The sequence below is a fragment of the Neopelma chrysocephalum genome, unplaced genomic scaffold (genome assembly GCF_003984885.1).
Source record: "Neopelma chrysocephalum unplaced genomic scaffold, ASM398488v2 Primary Assembly neopelma1_42b, whole genome shotgun sequence".
NCBI lineage: Eukaryota > Metazoa > Chordata > Aves > Passeriformes > Pipridae > Neopelma > Neopelma chrysocephalum.
This window is the reverse complement of record NW_020897701.1, coordinates 5,689,393-5,715,817: the sequence shown is the minus strand read 5'-3', so window position 1 is coordinate 5,715,817 and position 26,425 is coordinate 5,689,393. Positions and strand designations below refer to the sequence as shown.

Genomic DNA, 26,425 nt, shown 5'->3' with positions numbered 1-26,425 from the left:
AGTCAGTGTCATAGTACATACTGCTGAGCTCTGTGCCTCTTAGCTTGAGACTTTTGATAAATCACACAAATATTGGCTTGCTTGGAAGTGCATGCTGCTGCTGCTGCACACAGTGGATGAGGTATAATGTAAGTAGTGGCACTCCACACGGGGAGTGCCTTCGGACATACCAAATTAGGTTGACTTATTTCCTTGTGTAGTTTCATTTCGGAAAAGACTTTGTATAGTTTCACTTCATTTCAGTGTCCTTCCTGGTGAAAGGTTAGCAGGGGCTGAATTATAGCAGCTGAGGCAATATCTGGCTTGGAGGGTAAGAGCTGCCAAGAGCTGAGGGCCTCAGGGAAACACACCCTAATCAGTTCTGCTTTGGCATGGAGACAACCTCCAGACAAAACTGAAGTTACTTCCCTCATCAAACAGGTGTTACTGAAGAATAAAATTAAAACAAAAAAACCACCTCTTTGCAGAAGACATCATAATTATAAACAAGAGATTTATTTTTATGGAAAAATTATTCAAGCATCATGAAACAGAAAATAAGTCAGCTTGAGGATGGTGGAAGATGTTACACCAGAAACGTCAATAATAATGTAGCAAATTGTGAAAATAGATAAGGTGCTCAATTTTCAGTCATATCAGTAAGATCACTAGCAGCAATTAGGAAAGAGCAGAATTGAGGGTATTAAAATTGAAGAGGAAATAAATACATTTTGTATTTTTTTCTGAAGTACAAACTATTTGTAAAGCCCCCCATGTCCTCTATAGCATGGAGTTGTGCATGTATTAAGAAAGGGAAGCAGGGCTTTTGTGCTTTCATTGAAATTTAACACTGACAAGGAGGCAAGTCAGTTTAAAGTATCTGCAGCACAAATAAGCAGTGGTTGCATGCATGGTTAATGCAGTGGTCCTCTCATTTTAGTAATCTATCCAGTGTTAGTATAGCCATTTATTTGTCAGGATCCCACGCTACTGGTATGTGACTTTTCATCACCACTGACAAAAAGGAACAGCACTGCTTCAACGGGATCAGGCAGCAATTACCCTGACTGTCAAAACAACTAAAATGAGAGACCTTTAGGTTAAATTCAATCAATCAGTGTGTCTGAAATTATATATACTCTACTTGCTTGTATTATGGGCTGATAGGGTTCAATTTATAAACTTCTGGGGAAAAAAATCATAAAATCTTACTCTCTATAAATAGTTATCTATAAAAGTTTCTTTATTCATAGAAAATTAGACTCTTCATTCTTTTTGAATTTATGGTGAGAATGCCTTGCATAGACATCGTGTCTCTACCTACAGAGTGGTAGACTCAATAGAGCATTGTCGACATTAGCAAAGCTACTCTAATTTACATCAGCTGGGAATATGGTCCATAGGACCTAAGTTACACTGGAAGATAATAATGATTTCTTTCTCAAGCAATTGTTAAGTGAATTCAGCCATTAAAACATGGGAAGTAATTAACATCTCAATATTACATATTGAAATTTAAAATAATGTAAAAATAGCACATTAAGTATATATTTTTAAACTTAATAAGATTGGCATCTGCTTTATGGTGGTTAAGCAAATCAGATTCTGTATAATATGGGTAGATCTGCAGTTTTCACTGAGTTTGTGTACCTGTATCAAGCCTGCCATTGGCACCACGGTATTTTTTTATGATTTGTCTGTTCTGACACATCTAGATTTCAAACCACATGGCACAGTTCTCATGTATCTGAAAAGGTATTTTAAACCTACTGAAGCTAATAGGAATTTCAGACAGTTTATGGAAGGCATGACTAGGCTTCAAACAGATCCTAAGACTCGGACTATTGCACTCTTCATCTCAAAAGCAAGACTGAAACAAATTCAAATTGAATGAAGAAACTTTCCTTCTTCATGTTCTTATTCTTTTACTTGGCAGTGAGCGTTTTTTTGAATAAATCCCATTTTCTTGTCTGCAGGCAGCTCCATTCATGTGACCAGTGCTTTCATTTGCACCTTCTGGTTGAGAAGTCTCTTCAGCTGCCTGAAACAGGAAGGAAAAATCAGTGGAGGCATGTGCATGTTTTCCACCAGGCAACCATTGGACTTGGTTCCCATTAGATAGCTCTGCCTGACTCTGTATTACTGGCACAACATCTTAGTTTTGAAAGAAATTGAACTGAATGTGTAAAAATGACTGTAAGAGGAGGCTTGCACTCTAAATTCAGTAATATCTAGATATATAACCAATAATTGATCAGGTCTCTGCGTAATTACTACATCCCTAGACAGCTGAGCTATTGCTTTCTCACCCCCACATCACCACCGGAAAACCCACCAAAGGACAGTTAAGCAAGCTTTCCTATAAAGAGGGTGACGTTTTTAAAGGTGTGAGAAATTATATGTGATTTATCCAAAGCTGAGGCTTCAGCCTGAGAAGTCCTAATTTGGATTCATGTCAGCCATTCATACTCAAAGAGCTACAGTGGAAACAAAATCCTTGGAACTGTCTGAAAACTTGGATTCCTTCCAGGCTGAAGGCTTGCTTAGAAAGCCAAATATCCATCAGTAGCATGTAATACCTAGAACTAGCAACTGCTGACTGCTGTGCTCATGACTTTGTGCAGCTCAAAGTCTGGTTGGTCTTATTTGCACACAGGCAGATAAGGCAAGGGGCTCGCCTGAAGCATGTTTCTCATTGTAGGTCTGTATTACTCAGCTCTTTTTAGATTTGCCCCAGTGAGACAATCCTCTCAGGTTTCTAGTAGCGAGTTATGTTCTGAGCTCAGTTTCAAGGCACAGAGTCACTCATGCTACCAAAAATTAAGTTGTGCTCTACCAAAGTAATTTATACTTGCTTTGCAAACACCTATCTGAATAAGAGTTAAAAAAAAATTAAACCATACTTTTCTTTTACACTGTATATTTGTAGATGCATTATTTTCTGTCTTCATTCCAGTGGCCTCTTCCATTTCTGAAAAAAAGTAATAAAATAATTAAATTTAAAAGAACCAGGGGTAAGTAAGCACACAGTCAATTTAAGAGCTGGCTGAAGTAAAAAATTCCTCTGGGAATTTATCACAAGAAGAATAACTGAAGAATGATGAATACTTTCTAAATCATTTTTCAAGGCAATGCCATGAATCTATTAGGACTGTGTAGCTTGGGAGAGGGTTAGAGAAAAGAATACAATTAGCATCTTGACTGTGGCATGGGGTATCAAATAGACCTTTCAAAGTGGAATTCTGCCTTTGTCCAGCAGGTTCATGGTGGTCTAACTCCACTTGTTAAAATCTCAGAAGATGGAAGCATCTAATGTAGAATGGGCTTTGAGAATCCTTATGCTAATAGTATACCAGATATTACTTTCCCCTGGATTGGTCCCCAGGTAAAAGATAAATAGAGTCTGAAAACCTTCAGGCTAATTTCAATGAGACAATCATGTTGCAGTACGCCAGTTAAAAAAAACACAAAAAGAAAAAAAATAGGTAGAGCACATTATGGAAAGTTACATCAGTGTTTCTACAGTGTGTTTCAGGCTTTGCTGAATTAATATATGCACTCCATATGTGCATATGTGACCAGAAATGAGTAATAGCACTGAGTCTGTGAGAGAAAGGATTAAGAGCAGGATTTTGCCTAAAGTTTGGATTAAGTACATATGGAGCTTTTTGTTTCTTTATAATAATTGCATTTTGAACAGTAGTTTGGAAAAGTGGTAAGAAACGCAGTTTATTACTTTTCCTTGCAAGTAATGGCCTAGGTTATGGTGCCTGGTGTTTCTAAGGGGTCATGGGAAAATGAACAAAGAAGAGTATTCCTTTGAGCCCTAAAGCACACATACCTGTAAGAAGTGCATCAATTGTCTCCACTGCATGTTTTGCATCTTCCATTGTGAAACACATTGGTGGTTTAAATTTTAGAATATTTCTGTAGGGTCCATCTGCACTAAGAAGGATTTGATGCTCTTTGAGTCTGTGGAAAGAGGAAACATCTGTGTTAGACATGGATATAAAACTATATTTTGTCCTGTCACACACTTCAGTTTGAGACAGATTTTGAAAGTTTTCTTTTTCTAGTACTATGTTATCAAAAACTACACAAATTTAAACTGAAATTAATGACTAACTGCTGGAGAATATTAGGAGAGTTTGAACACTGCACATAGTTTTAAAAAACTATTTACTTGTAAATAAGATGAAGGGCTTCAGCTGTGGCTGGTGTTCGCTTTTGTTGATCTTTCACTAGATCCACTCCAACAAACAATCCAACACCCCTGGAGTAGAGAAAAAAAAGTACAGAAAAGTGAAATCCAGTATCTTTAACCCAAGCCTTCTGCTGAAAATGTAATACCTGTTTCTAATAACTGCAGTTCCCTTCCCTGGAGTGCAAATAGGGAAAGGAGCATGAAAGAGGAGACTTTCTCTTTGGTTACATTTTGGCTACTTCACACAATCAAATGAGATAACAGATATTCCTGGATAAATAAATTTAACTGTCTCATTAAGGTTACATGGTCAGTTAAGAACGATAGAATAATTTTCTTTCTCTCTTATCCTGCAAATCCCAAGCCAGGGAGCTATGGAAGACAAATAAGGAAAACCAAGAAGTATACAAACCCCACAACCCAACCTCTTCCCCACAAAAAAAACAGTGTAAGAAAAAAAAATCAGTGGTAGTAACATGAGATGAGGAAAATCCATAGTAACACTTCCCAAGGAAATTGACCATAGATTTGAACAAGGTCTGCATCATCTCAACAGTGTGCTGACAACTGGGTTATCTGATGCACATGGCTCTTTATCCTACTCTCCCAGAGCTTTTCTAGTGGCTACGCTTATACCTAACTAAGTTTTGGATAGTCCATTTTAAAAACGAGGTGTAGCAAAATCATGACGATGTTTTTGTGTTCCACTCACTCCGAACTCATTGCTTTTCCTAGCAGAGTAATTTTCTTCTCTGACATTGCTGTAACACACCTACCTGATGTCTCCCACTAAGGGATGTTTCTTCTTTTGCTCAGCCAGCAACTCCAGGAGATAATTTCCTACACGTGTAGCATTTCCTTGGAGATCTTCTTTTTCTATTACATCCAGCACAGCCATTCCAATAGCGCAAGACACTGGATTGCCTCCAAACTGATAGCAAAGACAAACAGGAAAACAAAATCCATCACTGGAAACAAAACCCATCAAAACAAAACATACATCTGTGTCTATTCATGTAATTTTCACTTGCCCTCTCCTGCTTGGCATGTTCATGAGGAAAGCTTGAAAAGGTGGGGATTTTGTGCCATTCAGGCTGTGGAACATTATCCTGCGCACTTTGGGCAGGGGAAAGGCTCCCTCTTCCTCCACTTTGGGTCTCAGTAATTTGAAGACTTCAAGGGCTGAAACGTTCATCTGATTGCATGTGCAGGCAAAATGCTCCTGGGAAGGGCAGTGCGTGATAGATCCAATATTTCTTGAACTGGAGGGTATAAACTCCATTAAAAGCAGGGGGATTGATGGTACTGAGAAGAAGGCTGAGTCACAGGAGTAGAAAGAGGGCTCAGTAAACAGGAAGAAAGCTGCACCTCTGTGGCATGCATGCAGATGAAATGTTTCCTGGTAAACGGTCACTGTTTTGTTAGGTGTCAACTGCAGAGCAAGGTCTGCCAAGGGCATGAGCTCTACCAGCACTGAGCCTATCCAAGAAAATGAAATTTTACATTATCAACATTTCAGAGGGGGGAGAGGGAAAGAGGCATAAGGAAGACTTTGTCTGTATGGATATGACCTGAGATGCATTACTTGCCAGAGAGTTAGTGCTGGTCCATATGACGATGTACCACTTGAAACAGAACACATTTCAAAGCCTCTCCACTTGCTTTTAGATATTAGACTGTGGTTGACTTGAGCTCTTAGTAATGTCATGCAGTGATGGATGCAGATGTTAGTTGAATCACCTGAGCAACTTCTAGCTGCTAAATGCAGACCAAAAGGTAATAAAAGGCAAAGCTTCACTTATGAACTTACTGTATTGAAATACTCCAATCCGGAAGCACCAAAACTTTCAGCAATTTCCCTTGTTGTGACCACACAAGACATAGGGTGTCCATTGCCAATGGGCTTTCCCATGGTGACAATGTCAGGTACAAAGTCTTCGCCTTGCAGCTGGAATGCCCAAAAATGCTTCCCAACTCTGCCAAAGCCAACCTGGACCTCATCAGCTATGAACACTCCACCCGCTGCACGCACGTACCTAAAACCAAACAGAATAGCTTGAAAGACTAATGGTGCAGTACGTCTTGGGTAGGCAATCAAGGACAAAGGAGTCTGTATCACAGAAATTCTGCAGTGTGAGACCAGGTTAGGAAAAAAAGAAAGAACACAGCTATAGTTATTTTATAGCTATAAAATTTTTAGTAAGCTACATGTTAAGAAAAAAAACTCTGACATTATGATGGAAAATAGAGGCACTATAATGGTACTGCTGGATTATAACTATGATAGTTTAACTACATCTTCCATCAAACTTGTGGTTAAGAATTAAAGATGGGTAAGGAATGGCAACTATCTAGCTGATATTCCATAAAAAAATGGAAGTGGAATCATACTCTTCCATAAATAGAAATTAACCACAGCCAAGAATAAGAGAGGTTAATAGCTGAATTGATTAGACAAGCCTATAGTGAAGAAACTATTTCTTTGGTTAATTTTTCAGTTATGCCCTTTTGAAGTGATGTACGTACTCTGCCACTTTCTGGAAATAGCCCACAGGTGGAATTACTTGGCCTCCACAGCTCTGCATGGATTCAGCTATGAAGGCGGCAATCTATAAGAAACAAACTCATGTGAGAGCTGTGTTCATCTACTTGGCCTTTGCTCTGACATCTAACAGTCTAGAAATAAACATTTAAATATGTGTCTTAATTTAATCACGCAACCGGTTGGACAACTGAGGGCTCTTGAGAACAGCTACGGCTAAAGAATTTATTCATTGTGTAATCAGGAGTGCCCAAATTTGCAGTAGCCAGGGTCAATTTTGCAGCCTGATGAGAATACAAGGATTGTCATTAAGCCATTGTCCTACAGCTCTTGAATCGGACAACACTTACTGGTGTCAGTGGATGTTGGATCAGGCTCCCAGGAGCTACATAAATTTATTTAAAAATTTCAATTTACAGGAGACACACAACAGTGTGTGCCCTTTTCCCTAAGAAGTTAATAAAACTTGCAGGTGTATGTGGTGACCAGCTTTTTTGTTCAATTCTGAACACCAGGTAGACATGGGTAGAAGCTGAGCTGTAAGATGACCTGTGGCTAGCCTTTGGGCACCCCTGCCTAATGCAAATAACTACACAAGTAAAATGCCAGCATAAGGTACTTGACAAAAGAGGAGAAAAATTCTACAGATGAAATAATTCCAGTTGCTAGGAATGAAAAAGAAAGTTATTTTAATTCAAGAAGAGTAAAAGCAGCAGATCAGATACACTGGAACATCAAAATTTGTTTCTTGTCAACAGCAGAGGTCTATGCAGCAGAGATTCAATATTACCCCAAGGTCTCAGCCATAAGTCTGCTATTTAAGGGATTGCATCCCCACACCACTTCTGAACCCCTCCCTGAGCATCAAGAGGTCTCTGTGCTGGTGCAGTCTTCCTGGAAACAAGGCCGAGCAGTAACGTGTAAAGAACCATACACTATATTTGAAGAGGCATGCTACGGCCAAAGAGTACGAAGCTTCCCATGGCATGTGAGGCTTAGCCTTTAGCACAACTTGTCCTGCCACAGGTCTATGTCACCAAAACCTAAGAAATATGCAAAAGAAAGGAAACAAGGGAAGAAAAAAGAAAACTATGCATTAGTAGAGAATAAAAAAAAGTCAATGAAGAAACTAAAAGAAGAGTGATGTAAATCTATTGGACTAGAAGGGAACATGTTTCAGTCTCCGCAGAAGTCTTCTGGGACTTCAGCGGGTTTTGGATCAAGTCCTACATGTCTCAACACACTAATGCCATCATATAAAACATTAACACACATTTTAGGTAAATCTGTTCAGAAATGGTCAGTTTTTATCAAGGTCATATTGTGTATGATTGAAAGTTTCACCTTTTTATATGACTCCAAAGTTATCTTAAGCTCCCAGGCTCAGAAATGTAGTATCAAGATTTTCTCCATGCCCCGGAGACTTTTATATATCCTTGCTAGAATTTGTGACGTAGTTTCTCAGCTGACCTCAAACCTTTTCTTAAGATATTTACAATCTACCAACTCAGTGCATACAATAGGAAATTAAACTGCTGTGATTGTATCTGCATATATTCGACTCTATTATTGATCCTTTCATTGATGCCTAGAAAAACTATGATAAGAGCATCAAGTAGAAAAATGGCCCATTTGAACACAGAACGCATCATAGAAAAAAAAAGGAGGGCACAGCTTGTGAAAGTGAGTGAAGAAACAAGTCCTTAGTTGCCTGTTACATGCCCCCATGCCACATTTAATAGATGAAGCCTCAGCATTTCTAAAGCACAAAACACACACCTTGCGTCCATTCTTCTGTGTTTCTTCAATAATCTTTTTCACCTCTTCAGCATAAGCACTTGCTGGATCTGGGTGGTCTTCCCTATATTTCCCTCTGTAGATATCTGGAGAAGGAGCCTGAAAAGACCAATTTTTTTTTTAAAGTTCATCCTTCTATGAAACCTTTACTTTCTTTTCTACTGCTCTGCTTTATTGGCTTTTCACACAGATAGGTAATAGGAGTTAGTACAGCCTGAATTTCTGCTTGGAACTGCAAAAAGGCTTAGAGGAATTTAAACTCGTTGTAGCCCTGTGATGTATTCAACATTACTGAACATAACTGTTGAAAGAGCCATCATCTACCTCATCCACATTTCAAGATTGTCCTTCCTCTCCCTCAGGACACAATAAAGAGTTCTCATACATCATCTTATTTCAGATTCTTACAGGACATCCATTTCTGCAACTGGAGAATGGGGTTTTCCAGTCTGTCACTTCCCTTCCGGCATCCTAGTCATGGTACAAATCTGTATGACATTCAAGCCTCTACAAATGCTTTTGGGAGAGGTTCAGTAAATAAGAGAAAGGAAGTGGTATAGAAAGATGGATACTACTCTGACAGTGCAGTTAACACAAGGAGGTTTAGATAGGAAAGACCTGCTTGGTGTACATTTCTGGGCTGAGAAAGATTATTGTCTTTGCAAGATATACAAGTTTAAGTTGAAAAAAATCACACTCACTTGGACACCCATAAGCCCTATACCCAGATCATGTAAACTTATGCAGTCTGCCTTTCCAGTTTTTGGAAGTAGACTCAAAGTCCTGCATATTTTTAGCCAAAGCAACACAATGTTGGCTCATTTTATCAAACTGTGTAACTATACAATGCAGTGACTAAGAAAAGTTGTAGCACTTGAAGGAAATCAGCCTCACAGCTGAATACCCACTTCGAAATCCAAAAGCAAACAATTTTACCATATTTATTCCACTGAAAAACAGCCAAGCATAGGTACTCTAGCATCAGCAAAACAAAATGAAAATGTATTTATACCAGAAGAGGATAATTCAATATGCTGCATAACAGGCATGAAAATTACAAAAAAAAACACCAAAAAACCACACTTACCACATGCACATACTCCTTCTTGCAGTCCTTTCCCAGCTGATTAAATTTATAGGGGCTGATGTCAATCAAAGATGTAACATGGCCATGGTAAGCACTGCATGAGTGTTAAATATCCAAGTCAATTTTTACCAAATGGAGAGAAAAGCTAAACTTACAGCTGTACCTATAAATAATCCAGAATCAGTGACTGCATCTGCAAACAGTAGCACCGTTTGTGAATGGAACTTGATTTAATTTACCCAGTCTTTCTCTCGAAGGCAGTATGAAATCGCTGTTGACTTTAGCTCTCTAGCAAGACTGGAAGCAGGAGGGTTTTTGCTTGCATAAAATCAAGTCCCAGCATGGGGACAGACCAAGATGATGTCCCCTGGATCACACCACCTCCAAAGTGGCTGCCCTAGTAGCCTTACCTAGCAGCAGTGGGTCCAGCTCCTTTATTTCCAACCTGTGGGCCCCACTCTGGCCAGCCCAAGTCCTGCAAGCTAGACCCCAACACCATTGCAAAGATTCTCAAGAGTGTGCATTGCATAGGAAAGTGAGGATCTTATGCAGCAACAGCACACTGCTATCTGCTCTGAAGACCTTACAGGATAGATGGTTTGGCAGAAGGATAAGGATATTGTTTGAATATAAAAGCTTTATACTGCAGAGTATACTAAAGCTGGTTACTACTGAGGCTATTTCGATTTAGACATGAGGAACTAGAGCCTTCTGAGCCTAAAGCATGTAGCATATTCATTCAGGGAATAATCACTTCTGTTCAGCCATAAACTTAAAGGGAACCTCAAACCAAATCAGGCATCACAATCTCATAGTAGCACACATGTAAGTTAGTGTGTGGCTAACAGGGATCTGAGCTAACAGGGCTAACAGAGATAGCTGAGTCAAACAAGCTTTTTGCTGTTCAGATAGACATATGCTCTTGCAGTTGCTCTGGCTGGATTTTCTAATCACAACCTGAGAAGAAGACCCAGCATTACAGCAGTGTAACCAAACCTATAGCTGCATTTAGGATAGGAAAACCCACCAGAAACGTGGTTGGCCACCTTCCCTATAGCTGACGGCCCTCTCAATGCATCCAGATTTGGAGCCACTCGATTTTGTGTGCATACTTGTGTTCACTGGAGGAGAGCTGAGCATCAATGCAACACCACTGCAAAGCTGCAGCATCTTTCTTCTTGACCACTGAATAATTATTTGTGCAAAATCAAACATATCCAGCAAAGCATGACAAACAGAAGACTTTTTTTCCAGAGCAGCCCAGACCAGACAACTCATTGCTCTTGAAAACCAGCATTCAAGTCTCCTGAATTGCTTTGGGAGTGTCTGTGGGAAATGCCTTCTAACAGGTGACTGACCTTCTGGGATGACTGACAAGCTTATTTTTCAGAGATCTTCAAAACTTATGTTTATCCAAATGTGAAAAAGGGATTTCCTGACCTGTTCTAATACAAAAGAAACAAAGCTTTTCTTTCAGCAGGCAGGGGAGTACAAACAGCAGGGGGTTGCTGCAAAGGTGCTTCTGAAGTAATAGCAAGAGTTGCTGGCTGAATTCACGTAAGGTACTCTATGTACTTACTTTTCAAGGGTGATCACATCTTGGTACCCACGGTATTGCCGAGCCAGTCGTAAAGCAAGATCATTTGCTTCAGACCTGCATAATAACAGATACAGCAGCAAAATATTGAAAATGTACTTCCAATTAAAAGGGTATTCTGACACAGAAGACGATGCATGGGACTAATGGACATAATAAAACAACACAGCAGGCTCTGTTACTATACAGATTACAATGCTAAGGTTGAGACTACAAGTACATGTAAGGGGGCAAAGAAAAAACAGCTCTTTGTATAAACAGCAAACAAAGAGATGCTTTATTCCCCTCCCCCAGTTTGTTTTTAGATATTTACGTCCTCTTGGTACAAAGGAGACTGCTTTGCAGCTGAGAACACAATGCAGCCACAAACCCTTGAAAAGTAATGCCCCATCTCCCACACTTCACAATGTTTCCACCCTCCCCAGCACTGGCACCATCAGGCAGCAGAGAATGCAAATCTGCACGCAGGAAGAGCACTCAAGCTTCCAGACTGACCTGTCGCAGCCCCTCTGCTCACAGGTCCCTGCAAGTTGTCTCTTCTGGTAGCAAGAGTAATCACAGACTAACAGACTGCCTAAAGAATACTACTCATTTCCAAGGTTATGTGTCAATTTACGGATGGCATTCACCAATCTGTACATAGTGGTCACCAATTTGCAGTCTTAATTTTCTTTTCTTGCTTTTTTCCACCTCCAGTAGTGTTTAGCAGGCCAGCTTAATGTTTTGGCTTTCTTTCTTTGAACCACCGCACAAAATATGACAGTTGCAAATAAGAAGGAAGTTTTGACCAGTACTGTAAATATTTTTGTCGCATATTACTAAGTCCTACTTAGTAAGATTTAGACCAAGCTGCCCTGAGTGTCGATCTCAAAGAGGAGCAAAATAGTCACAATGGAAAAAAGATACATTCAGACATACCCAGAATTAACAAAGTAGCAAACAGAGAGTTTCTCAGGCAGGGTGGCTGTGAGACGCTGGGCATAGTGAACAAGGTTGTCATGCAGGAAGCGCGAGTTTGTGTTGAGCAGTTCCATCTGTTTTGTTGCAGCCTTTATCACATATGGATGACTGTGGCCAACTAAAGAAGAAAATAATTAGCTATTACTATCAAGCAGTCAGATACTGAACCACACAAGAATGTTCAGAGAAGCACTGTGAGCATCATCACTTGGCAGAAGTGTGTTCTGATCCCTATTAGAAATTAAAGAATGGAAGCAGTCTCACAAGTTAAACTGCTTACCATGTGCAACGTTGTTGATGCAGTCTAAGTATTTTTCTCCTTTCTCATCAAACATATATTGGCCCTGAGCACGCACAATCTTCAGAGGGTCCTTGGCAAAGAAAACTTTGCAGGAAGGCCTAAAAAAGAATAATTATAAAATAACACCATTTTAGTTTTCTGTTGTTCCACCTGCTTTAAATGTTGAGGGAGTTGATCTTTTGCAGCTCTGGAGACAACGGCATCCCTTTGCAAAGAGCTTGTGAGTCATTCAGGTGGTGGTCAAGAAGGGGGCTCTTGCTGAAAGTGAAAAAAGCACCCCCACACTTCCCCAGGCACAGTGGGAACAGAAAGAGGTCTTTAATAAGGGCGTTTTCAAAGCTTGACTTGCAATTGGTTTCACAGGAGCACACGGACTGCACGTCATTCCAGGTCCTTATATGTCCTGCTGTGTTTCTAGGCTGTAGCTCTGTTTGTTTACATGCCTTATGGACATCTATGGCCAAATAACTCACTGGGACTAAACCAAGTTGTTAAGCACTGTTTTTTACTATAGCCAAAAATTCATTACGCAATGGATGACTGTAGCATATAGAAGTCACAGTCTAGAACAAAACACTTATGCCTTGAAGGCTTTATTTTCAGATGTGCTGAGCAGGTCCTAAAAATCTCACTATCTCACCATTTGCTTTGGATAAAATCTTTAAAAGCAGCTTTTTAGAAGCACCTAAATTACACTGACTTCCAGCAAAACTCAGGCTCCTTATAAAATTATCCAAAATACCCTTTAAACACCTCCCCAACACTCCCCCCCCGGAGAATGTGCCATCTAAGTAATTATGTTGAATGATATTACTGAGCAGAAGGAAAGTCTCCTGAACTTTTAGCAATGTTTATATGGCCTTGGATAAACACAGTTGTTTCCAGGTAAGTCTGGGAGTTATTGTTTGGTATACTGAGATTATGAACTTGTAAAGCCTGTGACTCCTAGAAAGTGATTTCTTGCAGTTTCTTGCCCTGTTACATCGATTTTTTCTGACACCTTCAGCTATTTCTCTGGTATGCTTTAAAAGCAGTGCACTACATCATCATTGGCTATTTATTAACTGAAGATTTTTACACTATAATGTATCAGTTCATTCTGTGAAAGTTTGTTTTTGTTCACCCAGCACAGCTCAATCCTACAATCCTTGCACAGGCAGGAGTCCCTTAACAGTGAGCTGCCCCTAAAGAGCTGTCAATGTTCTCTCTTTATGTGGCCATGACTTTTATGAATCTTAAGCGGTTATGAATCTTTAGTGAGCTTTCTACATATGCCACATATTTAAGATGCAATCAGCAAAATAGACAGCACTGTTTTTAACAACCTGGACTTATTTTTCACTTGGCAACACCTACTAAAGAAAGAATTAAAGCTGCACATTCTGGGTGAACTAACATTGCAACACAGAGATAGGTGCACAACCAAGACTATCACTCAGGTCTCAACTGCTGGCAGCCCTCCTGCTTGTCCCCCAGTTAGACTCAGCTTAAGGAATAGCCTCAGCTCCTTCTAACAGAGACGGCTGTTTTTCAGGTGCATGCAGTTTATTCACAAAAAGAAAAAAAAAAACCTGCACAGCCTCATTTTACACATACACCTGGGTACCATATTCTGGCTGCTCGCTTTGATCTATTGAAGAAGTAAAGTGGCGTCTGATATGTAGGGTTTTAATTACCGCAGCCCACCTAGGGAGTGCCAGGTGACCCCCAAGACCTGGCAAGCCGGAGGGCTGACATGTCCTATGCGTGTTCGTGTCCCCCTCCCCGCCGGGTCTTGCCCCGGGGCCGGAGGGGCTGCCCAGCACTGGCAGCCCCCGGGCAGCGCCGAGCGGGTCTGGACGGGCGCTGTCACCAGAGACCTTCCTCCTCCTCCTCCCCCCTTGCCCCTCTCCCGGCTCTGCCGCCCCTACCCGATGTGCTTCCTCCGCAGGGCCAGGGTCTCCGCCTTGCTGTAGCGCTCCTCCATCCTGCAGGCACGGCACGGAACCGCACGGCACAGAAGGACACCGTCCGTCCCAGCCCGCCTGAAGGTTGCCCGCCTCTTATGCCGGCGCCGGCCCCGGCCAAACTCCTCCTACCGCCTCCCTCCCGCCTGCCTTCCCCGACGGGACGGAACGGGACGGGACGTCCCGGCCGCCCCCCATCCCCCTGAGTTTTCCTTGTGGGCGACTCGTGTGTCCTGTAGAGCTGAGGCGGGCCAGCAGCGGGCGGCCCCCGTGCCTTGGAGTTTCGTGGTGGGATTTTTTTGTTGTTGGTTTGGGTTTTTTGTTTTGTTTGTTTGTTTTGTTGTTGTTTGGTTGTTTGTTTGGTTTGGTTTGGTTTGGTTTGGTTTTGGTTTTGTTTTTTTCCCTAGGGGTGCAAACCGGCACAAACTCGCAAACAATCCACTTGGTGCGTGGGGGCGGCGGGACAGACGGGCGGTCGCTCAGCTCCCACGGGCGATCCTGCCGTGCCTGACATTCATCGGGCACTCTGGTGGTCAGAGTGCCTCTGCCACAGACATACAGGGAGGGAAGATGAGGGGTGTGGGAGGAGGAGAACAAAGCGGACTGTTTAATCAAAACTAGGGTCCTAATTCAATGTCTTTCTCTGCTTCTTATGTCCCAGAATCTGTTTGGAAGAGTAAGCTGAGGTACATACTTGTATATATCCATCAAAGCCAAAGGGACAAAGTAGTAAGAGCTATGGTTTTCCAGGTTTTTATACATGTAAGCAGAAAGGGGCCCGGTGCTCAGATGCATTGGTACACCCTTAAGTGTAGGTAAAATCTAAATATAACTAGTCCTATGATTGCTTTGTAACCACAGCAGCAATATAGAAGAGACTTGCTTAAATTTGGCATTTCTTCATGGTTACACTTGATAACCATCTCACTGGACATCAAAGCCCACAAGAAAAAGAGGGAATGATAACACGGGGAAGAAGGACAGAAATCACAGGAAGAGGCATCAACAGCAAGGCTCCTAGTGGAGCACCTCAGCTTTACCTTCTCCCTGCTGGAGGCTGCTCCTTGAGCTGCATGGGCAGACAGCAGCAAAACTCTCACCCACGTCTCTACTACCCCATCTGTAGCTCGTCTGTGCCACCTGCAGCACTATGTTTGGAAGAGTTTTCAGTGAGCATATGCAAAGCCTCACAATTTCCTGTGCTGATGATACTGTTTTTTTCTAGGTCAGTATCCAGTAAGTCATCCTAAATTTTGAGATGGAAGAAACACACTTCCTGATTTTTACATTTTTTTAATATGTCTGCCAGCAAGCCACATTTCTGCTTCTCTAGTCAAGCATTTCTTTCCATACAGCCATTTTCTTGAGCTTCCCCAAACAGTCTTAATTTTGAAGCTTTCACATTCTGCATCAGAAACCTTGCCTCACCAACCAACAGAAAGCCATGCAGCAGAAGTGGTAGGAGGCACCAGCAGCTACACCTCTATATCCCAGAAGAGACAGCAACTGCCTGTCTTCAGTGCCTTGTCCTGGTAGAAAGACTTAAAAGATACGAGGGAGTTGCCAAAACTGTCAGCTAGGGCAGTATTGTACAGACACTGATGAGATTCATGTATGGGTCTCGAGAACACGCATTTAGATCTGCTAACACCCAAACGGAGCCAAGGCTAGAACCTGTAGGAATGCTCTCTGCAATGCTTTTTCCCCCCCCCACATCTCTGAAAGCTGGGGAATGATATTTAGCATAGGGTAGATGCAGTTCAAGTTGTACACATTATATACCGGGCCTTTGTACCAGCAATGCACTGGACCCAGGCAGGGAACAGCAGCATGAGAGTCTGAGAGTCCCAAGGCATTTCAGGAGATGTTTCCCTGCACTGGGCTGGTGCCTGCACTCTGTCAGTGCCGAACACAGCCTTATCCCTCCTCCGGGGCTGCTGGCAATGCCAACCCTGGAAAATCTCAGCTGTTTATGCTGACCTGCCCTGTCTTGCTCACACAGAAACCCCGGACCACAAACAGATTTAAGGGATATGCAAGATGCTGTGCTGCTACTCCTTTAGAGGCATGCAGCGAGCCCTGATTGTATCACGGTTTTTGTTCCAGGTTTAGCAAAAGCAAGCTTGTGCACAGCTAGCTTAGTAATTGATTGAAGCAGTATTAAACTTCATCAGGAAAACTCCAAGTTGTAGGTGAAGTAGCTTGTTAGAAGGGGAAGTTGCTCCCCTGTTCCTTCAAAGCCATGGAAAGAGGCTTAATAGTCAAGAAAATATCCCTCCCTCTTGGCTCTTTTCATGCTCTTTTGATACTATCAGCAGGAAATAGCCTGCCAATTCTCATATGTAGAGCACAGGAGGTTTCTGCCCTTCAGATTAGCAGAGACCCTGACCCAGACACAGGCCTTTCCAGCACCTTGTCACTTGGCTTTTTCAGACCTCTCCAGTTCCTTCAACTTGCCCTCATAATACTGTGGTGTAAATACTAAAAATATTTTTCCATGATACATAGTGTTATTAAAATAATTTTTCTTTTTCAATACTTGTGTTTTATTTAAAAAAACCCACCAAACCCAAAACATGCTGTTTACTCCATCCTGCTCTGTTTGCCTTATGCACATTTTATTTTTTTTCCACATTTGTTTAGGGGCTTTGTCGTGGCAGGGTACCAGAAAGTAACAGCCTGGATTCCCGTATGACGGATGAAAAGGAGTAAATATTTCTAAGTGCTCTCCAAAGTATCCAAGTAAGGTGTCTTTGGCTCCCTATTTACCTGTTAAGGAGTTACTGTACCTCTGAAAAACAATATATTGCTGGTGCATTCTGAGGAGCAAACCCACTGCAGATGGTTAGTGGAAAATGATCTGCACTGAATATCTGTTTCAGCACAGAAATTTAAAGACGGACAAAGTGCACCTGTCTGCGTCTTCTCAGGGATAGCCAACTCCTTGGCATTTGTGCTGAAAAGGGAACGGACTTGCCTGCGGGCTGATGTGGTGACCGGTTCAGCAGACCTCTGAGTCAGTTAATCACAGGGTGTGTTAATCAGATTTATCTCAACCAGAATCAATTACCCCACAATGGTCTTAAGGAACCAAAGAGAAGAGAGCTTCTAAAAGCTGGTAAAAAGTTACCAGGTACTTGTTAGCTTCAGGAGGGAGCAGCCAAAGGTGATGTCAGAGAGACCTTGTGACTGCTTGGTGTAGGTGTGGGCACTTTGAAAACTCAGTCAAGCTGTAACCTGCACACACAGAAATAATCAGGATATTTATTACTTATTGAACATTCTGTTTTGGTGTAAGCACATGAGAAAACCCTGCATCTTGGTTATGTGACAGGAGCCGTCCACCTTTGATCTGGGAGACAAACTAAGGCAGCTTGAGTAAAACTATGCTAGCACACTCTCTGAAGATGTTTATGTTTTTCTGAACACTACTTGTCATATATATACATTTGTATTTATGTATGTTCCTGTGGACACATGAAGAGCATATACACATACATACATATATATGGAGGATCTAAGCTCCAAATCCAAAAGCACTGTATTTTTTTACTGCAGCTAGGAGATGGGAAAAGAGAAGGCCCTGTAGATACTCCGTCTGGAAATTCCCAAAAGCCAATGGAAGGGAGGACAAATTAGTAACACATGACTTCAATGTTTTGGCATTCCCTTGTTTGTTTTTTTTATTTGGGTGTAGTTGTTGCTACTTGCTGGAACATGAAATGCTTTGTCAGCTACTTGTTTTGGGTTCTGTTTTGTTTTTAAACATTTGTGTGTGGTTATTATAATTGAACCACAAGGTGAAGCTGTGTGAGATGAGGACATAAAAAGCCACTTCTGTTGCATTACTTTTTATCTATGTAGAGTCCTTATTACAAACGGGTAGGGATTAGCAGGTTTACTAGTTTCACAAACCAGAGTTGCATGTGAGTAATGGCCTTTAAGTATTTAAATAAGCTCCATTAAGAAAAACAATGTGAGGCAGAAGTGGCAGGCATTTCACAAGCAGTCCTGTATGTGCTTTGGCACATCACAAAATTGTGAAGGAGGCATATGAATAGGAGGGAATGCCAGAGGAAAGTCATGGCCCATGAGTACAGTAGGATGTGAAGGCTGTAGGATATTGGTTCGCTGAGGTTTGGCTTTAGAGGGAGCCTAGTACTGAAATATAACAGGGAGGCTGTAAAAGTACTGAATGGGAAACCCACAGGGTATTAGCTCTGGCAGCAGTCCAGAACACACATTTGTTTTCTGGCACGATTACTCCAGCAGCATCTAGAACTGCATTTCATCCTCTATGAAAGCAGAAAAAAGGAGAAAACTGGAAGCAAGATAGGGCCAAAAGTGGCCAAGGACTTCACCTGGGTCAGGGCTGCCTGGCTTGGGGCGATGCACTTAGCCTGGCAGAGCAGAGCACGTTACGCTGGAAGTACCTCATCTTGGAAAGGGAGCCAAGATATTTTTAGTCCCTCGAAGAGCCTAAAACAGAGCTAGATAAGATTAATGGACATTTATGGGGATTAGCAGGAGTTAAGAGTAGAGGTCAAACTCCACAGTGCTCACAGTGACTGCATTTTTGAGGTGAAGGAAAGGGAAACAATGGGGAGTGTTCTGTTTGTCTAAAATATTTTGGGATTTAGAAAACCCAAACATTTAAATAATGTGTTGCAGAGATTACAGCTGCTCCCCAGTGGTTTTTTGTTGGTTTTTTTTTTAAATCTTTTGTTCAAGGAGACTCCTGCAAAAATACACCTTCTTAGATCAGGGTGCTTAAAAACATATCATTTTGCAATAATTATTATGTTCTGTCATTTCCGAACAAACTAGATTCGTGGAAAACAGACCTTCACATTTTCTAGCTTGCACTGTTACTTGTGACACTGCCTGCATATATCTTTATTTCTCAGCAGTTCAGGTTTATTTTTCACCTTCAGAATTATGGAAAGGGGAGACTGGTGATTTCCAGCTTTATTTCTTTTGATCCTAGGATGCCTCTGAACTTGCCTAAGCAATAGTTTCAACTAATTAATACATAGATCCTTTTAGCTTTTCCAGCTCTAAGGTTTGCAGCAAAGCTTCTTCCTTACACAGTTTGTGGATGCCAACAGCCTATGCTTCCTGTTTTGAAAAGATCACTGAACAGACTTGACTTTGAAGGGAAAAGACACGTTAAGAATAGGAAGAAGAAGGTGAGTTTTCTTACTGCCCATTGTAGGAAAATGGAACATGTTGCAGAGGCCTTGATTTTCGTGTGAATGTTACTACTGACACAACCTGCTCTAGACTTCAAACTACAGGTTGGCACAATGCAGCACACACTTCTTCCAATCCAGACAGACTAGAACAATTTTTTGTACCAATATTAAGAACTTTATAACTATGCAAAATCAGCACCAATGGTTGGATTAATATTTTAATAATTACACACTTTTTACATTATGAAAATAAATCATAAATAGTGTAAAAATAATTCTGAAGATCAACTTCTCACAAGCAAGAAACAAAACCTCAAGTACAAAACTGAAAGAAAACAAAACAATATTCAACTGAAAAACAAGGAGAAATTTTAATAACAAAAACAAAAGCATGCTGTTTGATTGGGTTCAATTAAGTCAAGACCAGAGGCCACAAGAAAGTGGTAATTAATAACAAATTAAAATGGGTGATTAAAACCTTGCAATTCTTTATACTACCCCTCAAAAGAGGTCTTGTGACATATTTACAGTGCTAAGACACTCAAAATATTTCTAGCATTGATAATATGATGCTGACCCATGTGGTTTTTACCCCCAACCATTGGAATCCTTGCCAAATTACTTTTCTTTGTATTTTTCTCTCTTCTACTTCATTTATGAGACCATTTGCAATACAAAAATAACAGCACATATAGATGAACTTAAAAAAGTAAAAAATACAAATAAAAATATATAATATTTTCCAAAGGAAAAAGTCAGATACATACATCTTAGCAACATTTTTAAAGTTGTGTGATATTTTCCCAAACATGTACAATAATATAAGAATATCCACATATATGTTAACAATATGTAAAACATTCTCCCACCAACCCAACTCTCCATAATACTTCAGAGAAGTGTGCAAGTACCAATGGGATCTGGGAAGTTCATACAATTTCTTTTTTAAATAGAAACAAGTAAAACACTAACGGTCCCAGGTTAAGGCTCCCTGCTTTACAAAGAAAATTCAATTTGTGAGCAGCATTGATAATCAGATGCATTTAAAAACAAAACGAAACAAAAGCAAGACTCCAAATCCCTTTTTAAAATAAAAACTCCCCTTGTTTTGTAGAGTATCTTCCTCAGATATGATGGTGGCAGGCACTTGTTTCTAACAGCATTTAATGAATCCAGCCACCATGTAAAATTCTTCAATAACAGAGGGTGCAAGAAAACCTTCATTTGTACATTACAGCAACATTCACATCCATAAAAGCAAGTTGCATGAAGGAAAAAAGAATAAAAAATTAAGTGTTAGTTTTAATTCCGGTCATTGAAATAGAATTTTTACAATGACTAAAAATTACACTTTATTTTGACCAGTATCTTTGCAGATATTAGTATTTTAGGTGAGTCTTTAGTGTGAAAATTTAGGAATCTCATTCGGTAAAATACAGAGCTTTTAAAATGTAATTCAAGATGGTCAAGCAGCAGAGATCAGGAAATTTGAAGGGAAAGGTCAACTTCTGCATGCTTTGAACATCTTCAACACATTCAATAAACTGGAAATACCTCTGGACTTCTTACTGAAGTGGTCCTGATTTAGGCAAAACTCACTGTTGAAGCTGATAATATTCCCCTTGTTACTAAGCACAATACCTGCGTCCTTTCTTCTGCGTGTCTCAAAGAGCTTTGCAAGGGGAGGTTGCATCACTCTCCACAGCTCATTGCTGGGGATAGGGAGGCACAGCCAAGAGAAAAGCCTTGCATGGCTGAGCCCAGGTTTACAATCCCAGTTCTGGGGCAGTCAGTGGGACAACTCTCTCTAAACTCCAACGGGATCCAGGATCTAAGTGTGTCTCCTGGCGCAGCCCCCAGCCTTATACAGCACCACCCTCCCACAAGGACCAAAGGTCTGCTCATCTCATTTGGGGTTGCTTATCTCTTTTGCTGGCATAACCAAGTAACTGGTGGTCACATGCACCCCTTCCATGAGGTAATGCTCAATGGAGCCAATGCTAACTTTCCACGCTGTACATAAACTCTATACTTTACACATGTGCAGGTATATGGATTTAATCATTCTGAAACTCAATCATATTACTTACACTGTAGACTAAAAGAATATATAAACAGCTGGATGAAGAGTTTCTGCTTTGCTACACTATCAGAATATGACATCAAGATCAGCAATAAATAAAAATATAAATTCAAAAAACCCACAAAAAACAAAACATTGTATCATTGCTCTGTGATTTAACATTTCATGCTTTACTCAGGAAAAAAAAAAGGTGTCCAAAGCATCCCGAAAGAAAGCTTCCCCATAGCTAACCTATGAATATGAAAACAAGGACCACGTATGTCAGACATATTCCATACAGTGCTTAAAAGAAGTCTGGCTTCTGTAGCTGGACTTCTGCACAATGTGGTTATAATGCACTGGAGTAACAGGCGATTACAAAATTTTGTATGAAACAAATACTGAAAACTCTCAAAGAAACAAGAATTAATTATACCTGAAAAAGTCAGGGATATATATAGACTAATACCACTACACATTTCTACAACTGAAAAGACTGGTAGAGGAACTACTGTTCCTGTAACAAACTAAACAAATCATATCTATTTGGGGGAATGACACTAAAAGATATAACAACACATCGGTGGTTCAAATTATAGCTTTGCCATCATAAGGAAAAAGATATATTAGCACCAGAAATAGTTGCTTTTTAAACAAAATAAACATGTTGCAAGTCTTCACGAGGTGCTTTTCTTGATGAAATGTTAAACCCAATTACTTTTTTTACTTTTACTGACCATGGAACTTTTCTAGATATGGTTAAGTTTCACATCAATTCAATCTGAGATGCAAATATTAATGTCAAATATATGTATGTAGTTTAACCTTTCAAATTAAGTTGTTTATCTGCTGTTCACTCATGGTCATTTAAATAGAACGAACCTTTCATGATACTGCACAATAAAAAATCTGAAAAAGTTAAGTAAGATTACTTGGGGGAAAAAAAAGTAAATACCTGAAGGGAATTTAATAAAGAAATTAGATTAATTTACAAGAGAAAAAAGAAAGTGAGCAAAGATGCTTAAATGTTTCTTCAGTAGGGTCTCAGTGTCAGGGAGTTAAAGGAGAGCTGAGTATTGACTAACACTTAACAGTAGTGTCTATAATTATTTCCTGAATGACAAAATCACGAACCAAGGTTCTGCTAGCTTTATTGATGCATATAGAGATGGATGCTATGAGGGCAGTTTAAAAATATAGGTATACAAACTAAAAAAAAAAAAAAACAAAGTGCTAATGGCAGCATGCATCTAATAGTTCTTTATCTTGTTGCTATTTCTTAAATGAGTTGTGTTTGTGGACACTCTCAATATGCAGTTGCTAAAACATTCAGCCAGATAATAAACATTCTACCTGATATTGCATGTAAATACTCTGAGGGACCTTTAAAAAATATTTCATTGTACTCTATGATTGCCAGTATTTGATATCTTAAAAAAACATTCAAATTCTAGTTTTCACATCTACAATATACCTAGCTAAACGTGCCAAGTCAGGACACGGGCATAAGAGACTCTTCTCTGTTAGGTGGATAGCTGGCTTCTCAGCCTGTTGTTCTTTTGAGATAGTGCTTCTTAAACAAGCAGACTAAAAGGGGCAAGTCAGAGGGCTTACACGGTGCTCCTCTTGTCCTCCTTCTGAAAGGCTCTCATTCGCATTTACTGCTATAGCACTCTGATTATTAACATTTTATAATCAGACTATGCTATGTGAAGGCTTTTACTATTGTAATCATGACTATTCAGAGAGGTTAATATTTGCATCTCTGAAAAATTCAGGCAAAGAAAAATATATTATCTTATATCTGTGAGCACTTGTTTCTTTCTTACTATTGGAAAGATGGAATTGAGCATATATATATATACAAATATATATGTATTCAGTATATATATCTATATAGTGTCAGAATTTTGTTTTTATTAGTAAGACACTACTAGTTGTAGGCTGCCAAATCAATTTTTAAGTTTTAAAAATCTGGTTTTTCCTCAATGAAATGCTAGGTTTGACTTCGATATACCAAAACAGCAAAGATTTATCAAAGTGAAAGGTTACATTACAGTGGCATTTCCATTGATCTGAGACTGTGAAGCAATACAAGAAGCGTGACCACAGAAGGTCCCCATCTACACATGATTTAGAAATGATGGAGCAAGGAAAAATGTGCGTTCCAAGAAGGGCATAAGGTGCCCACACATGAATGGAGACAGGCTGTCTTCCTCAACTTCGGTTTTGGTCTACATATGAAAGACAACTCTCAGAAAAGTAACTAAAAAAGTTTTTGATGATCCTGCTATATACATTAGGAACAGAAGTGATATAAAAAGAATTTCCATCTGCCAAATATGGCACCATTTCTCATAAACCAAACTAACTTCAGTGCACCATATGAAGACTCAAAACTGGAAAAAATACCTCACGGCAAAATTAAAAATATGCATGAATTATGTATTTCTAACAATAAAAAAAGTGGAGAAGGAAAGATTTACCAATGTTTCTCTAGAAAGCTAGTCATCCGAACAGAAATGGAGAAATATCAACACCTATAACAGTGTAGTGCGACAACAAGTGTGCAGTGGTAATTACACAGAATTGTTTCTCTCCAATGTTTTTTGAGTAATAATGTCCACTAAAGTCACTGTAACAACATAAAAGGAACAAGATTAACAAATCAGTCTGTGAAACACAAAAATAAACTCTTTCTTTTCTAGACTTAAAGGCTTCAAAGACTCTGAAATAGAAACTGTTAATACTGAACCAAGATGAGTATGTGGCTTGAAGTATTTTCCTCAATGCCATCATCACAAATCTTGAATAGATTATTGAAATGCATTCTTTATGGCAACAGTTACAGGAAAGGAAAGAAAATTAACCATAGCTTCCAAAGTCCTGCAGAAAAGTTCAGCTAGTTTTGTGTAATTTAAAGTGAATAACCTGAAAACCACACCAAGGTACATACATCTACGGTCAGTTCCATTATAATCCTCCTCTGGAGGATGATCCAATTCATCCCCACCTCAAGAATGCTTTTTCCTCCAGCAGTCCCAAAATTCAATATGCAGAGCACATACTCTGTCCATCCTTGAGTAAGGTTGAGAAGCTTCTGGTCTCAGGTGGTGTCTGCCATCAAATGATCCCTGCAGCACCTCTGCAACCTTTTCAAACAACCCACAGGGAAGTCTGGTTTCTTCTTCAAACTTCTTTCCTTCTTGATTAAGGACTCGACAGGGCCTATCATGAATATCTTCACGACCGTGAGCAGTGCAAGGCAAACTGATGCCGATAAGCAGGCGCGACCCTCTTTGATCAAAGGGGCCAAGTATCCTGCAAGACTGGAAGCCATCCACCTGCAGCTGGAACTCTATTCCCCAAAAATTCAAGGCCTCTTTCTATGCTCCTCTGGTTTATCTCTTTTTAGCAATGAGCCATGGTGTGACTCCCTTGAGATGACAAAAGGAAATTATTCAGAAGCTGCAATCAAAGGTCACCACGAGCAGCCATTTAGCGCATGACGTGATCACACAACAAGCAGGTTTGGCACACAAACTCATGCTTTTAGTTCATACAAGCAGATATGGTGTCATGAATCAGTGAAGTATTTAAGATGGACACGGAAGCCAAGTCAATAAACTCCAATGGCAGCTGGTACAGTACATATCATAGAATTTTGCTCTTATTTGGTCACAATTTCTTGTAAACTAGTTCATGGCACTCATTGGCCATGCATATCCACAAGCCAAAATATAAGAATTTACAGAAATATTAATTTCTATTATTGATCGTTGTTTCGATATCTCTCTCTCATTAGAGAGACAATCTTTGCAGGTTTACCCTGCAGTATCACCTAACTGCAGATGTAAGTGAAAAAGTATGTATGGACTATTGCAAACAAGTAGAAGCAGCTACATGTAAACATATCTCAGACTTGTAAAACCAAATTTTCAGTTTTCAACTATAAATAAAAGAAGTGGAGCGCTATATACACAACTTCATGCTTGTAAGGTTAGATTCATCACTGCAGAGACAAAAAGAGATACAAATTAATCCAATTAGTAAGATATTTCAGACATCTATTACAAATACATAGGTAAGTCAGAGTTGCAGATATGGATAGTTATTTCCTCAGCACCAGCTATTCTTCAGAGATAAATGCACCTAGGATTTCACTTATGCTTAACGATTTCTAATGTATTATATGCCAGTATCCCTCCACCTACATAATTCTGCCTGCTACGTTTTTAAATCCAGAACTGCCTAGGTTAAACCTTTACTAAAATAATTTTGCCAGTTAATATTAATGTTAAAGGAGGATATATTGAAAAGGAGAAAGGATATATTGAAAAAGAGAAGGGCAGATTACACTGTTCTTCTCAGTATTCCAGAAGAATAACATAATAAGAGATCAATATAAATATTTGACAAAAAATCCATGAGCTTTTATCATGACTTGGAAGCAGTGATAATGTGCAGAAACCAAAAGATGTGTAAGTCTTCATGTGAAAAAAAGAAAAGTCTTGGACTTTTCAGAAAACAAACGCCAACTGTTTCTACAATACTGCCTCAATGAATTATTACTTCTACATATATTACAATATTATCACATGAACTACTGCCTGATCTTGCAGTAGGTAGGGAGGTCTGCTCTTGCATTGCTGGATATGTCTGTCTAGGAGGCTTTGAAGTATATCTTGATATTGTTCAATATGACTGTGACAGGCATTTCTGTGTGCTAAGGACATACTGCTCCTGAAAAGAAAA

The 26,425-nt window shown here is 39.9% G+C and overlaps 2 protein-coding genes across 2 annotated transcripts in view; both read right to left on the bottom strand.

Annotated features, from left to right (window-relative positions):
• Positions 1–479: 479 nt before the first annotated feature.
• Positions 480–14,516, bottom strand: ETNPPL (ethanolamine-phosphate phospho-lyase). Its single transcript, XM_027677053.1, has 13 exons — positions 14,378–14,516; positions 12,447–12,565; positions 12,125–12,284; positions 11,189–11,263; positions 9,610–9,703; positions 8,505–8,621; positions 6,710–6,792; positions 5,994–6,219; positions 4,960–5,114; positions 4,163–4,252; positions 3,821–3,951; positions 2,883–2,950; positions 480–2,020 (listed from the first exon to the last, which is right to left on the bottom strand). The coding sequence occupies exons 1-13, from the start codon at positions 14,431–14,433 to the stop codon at positions 1,889–1,891; spliced, it is 1,506 nt and encodes a 501-aa protein (XP_027532854.1). The 5' UTR covers positions 14,434–14,516; the 3' UTR covers positions 480–1,888.
• Positions 14,517–19,813: 5,297 nt separating this feature from the next.
• Positions 19,814–26,425, bottom strand: part of LOC113964601 (collagen alpha-1(XXV) chain) — a 155,942-nt gene continuing 149,330 nt past the window's right edge. The window contains exon 35 of the mRNA XM_027677054.1: positions 19,814–25,682. Within this exon, the coding sequence (XP_027532855.1) occupies positions 25,680–25,682 (3 nt within the window). The 3' untranslated portion in view covers positions 19,814–25,679. The remainder of the gene's footprint in view (positions 25,683–26,425) is intronic.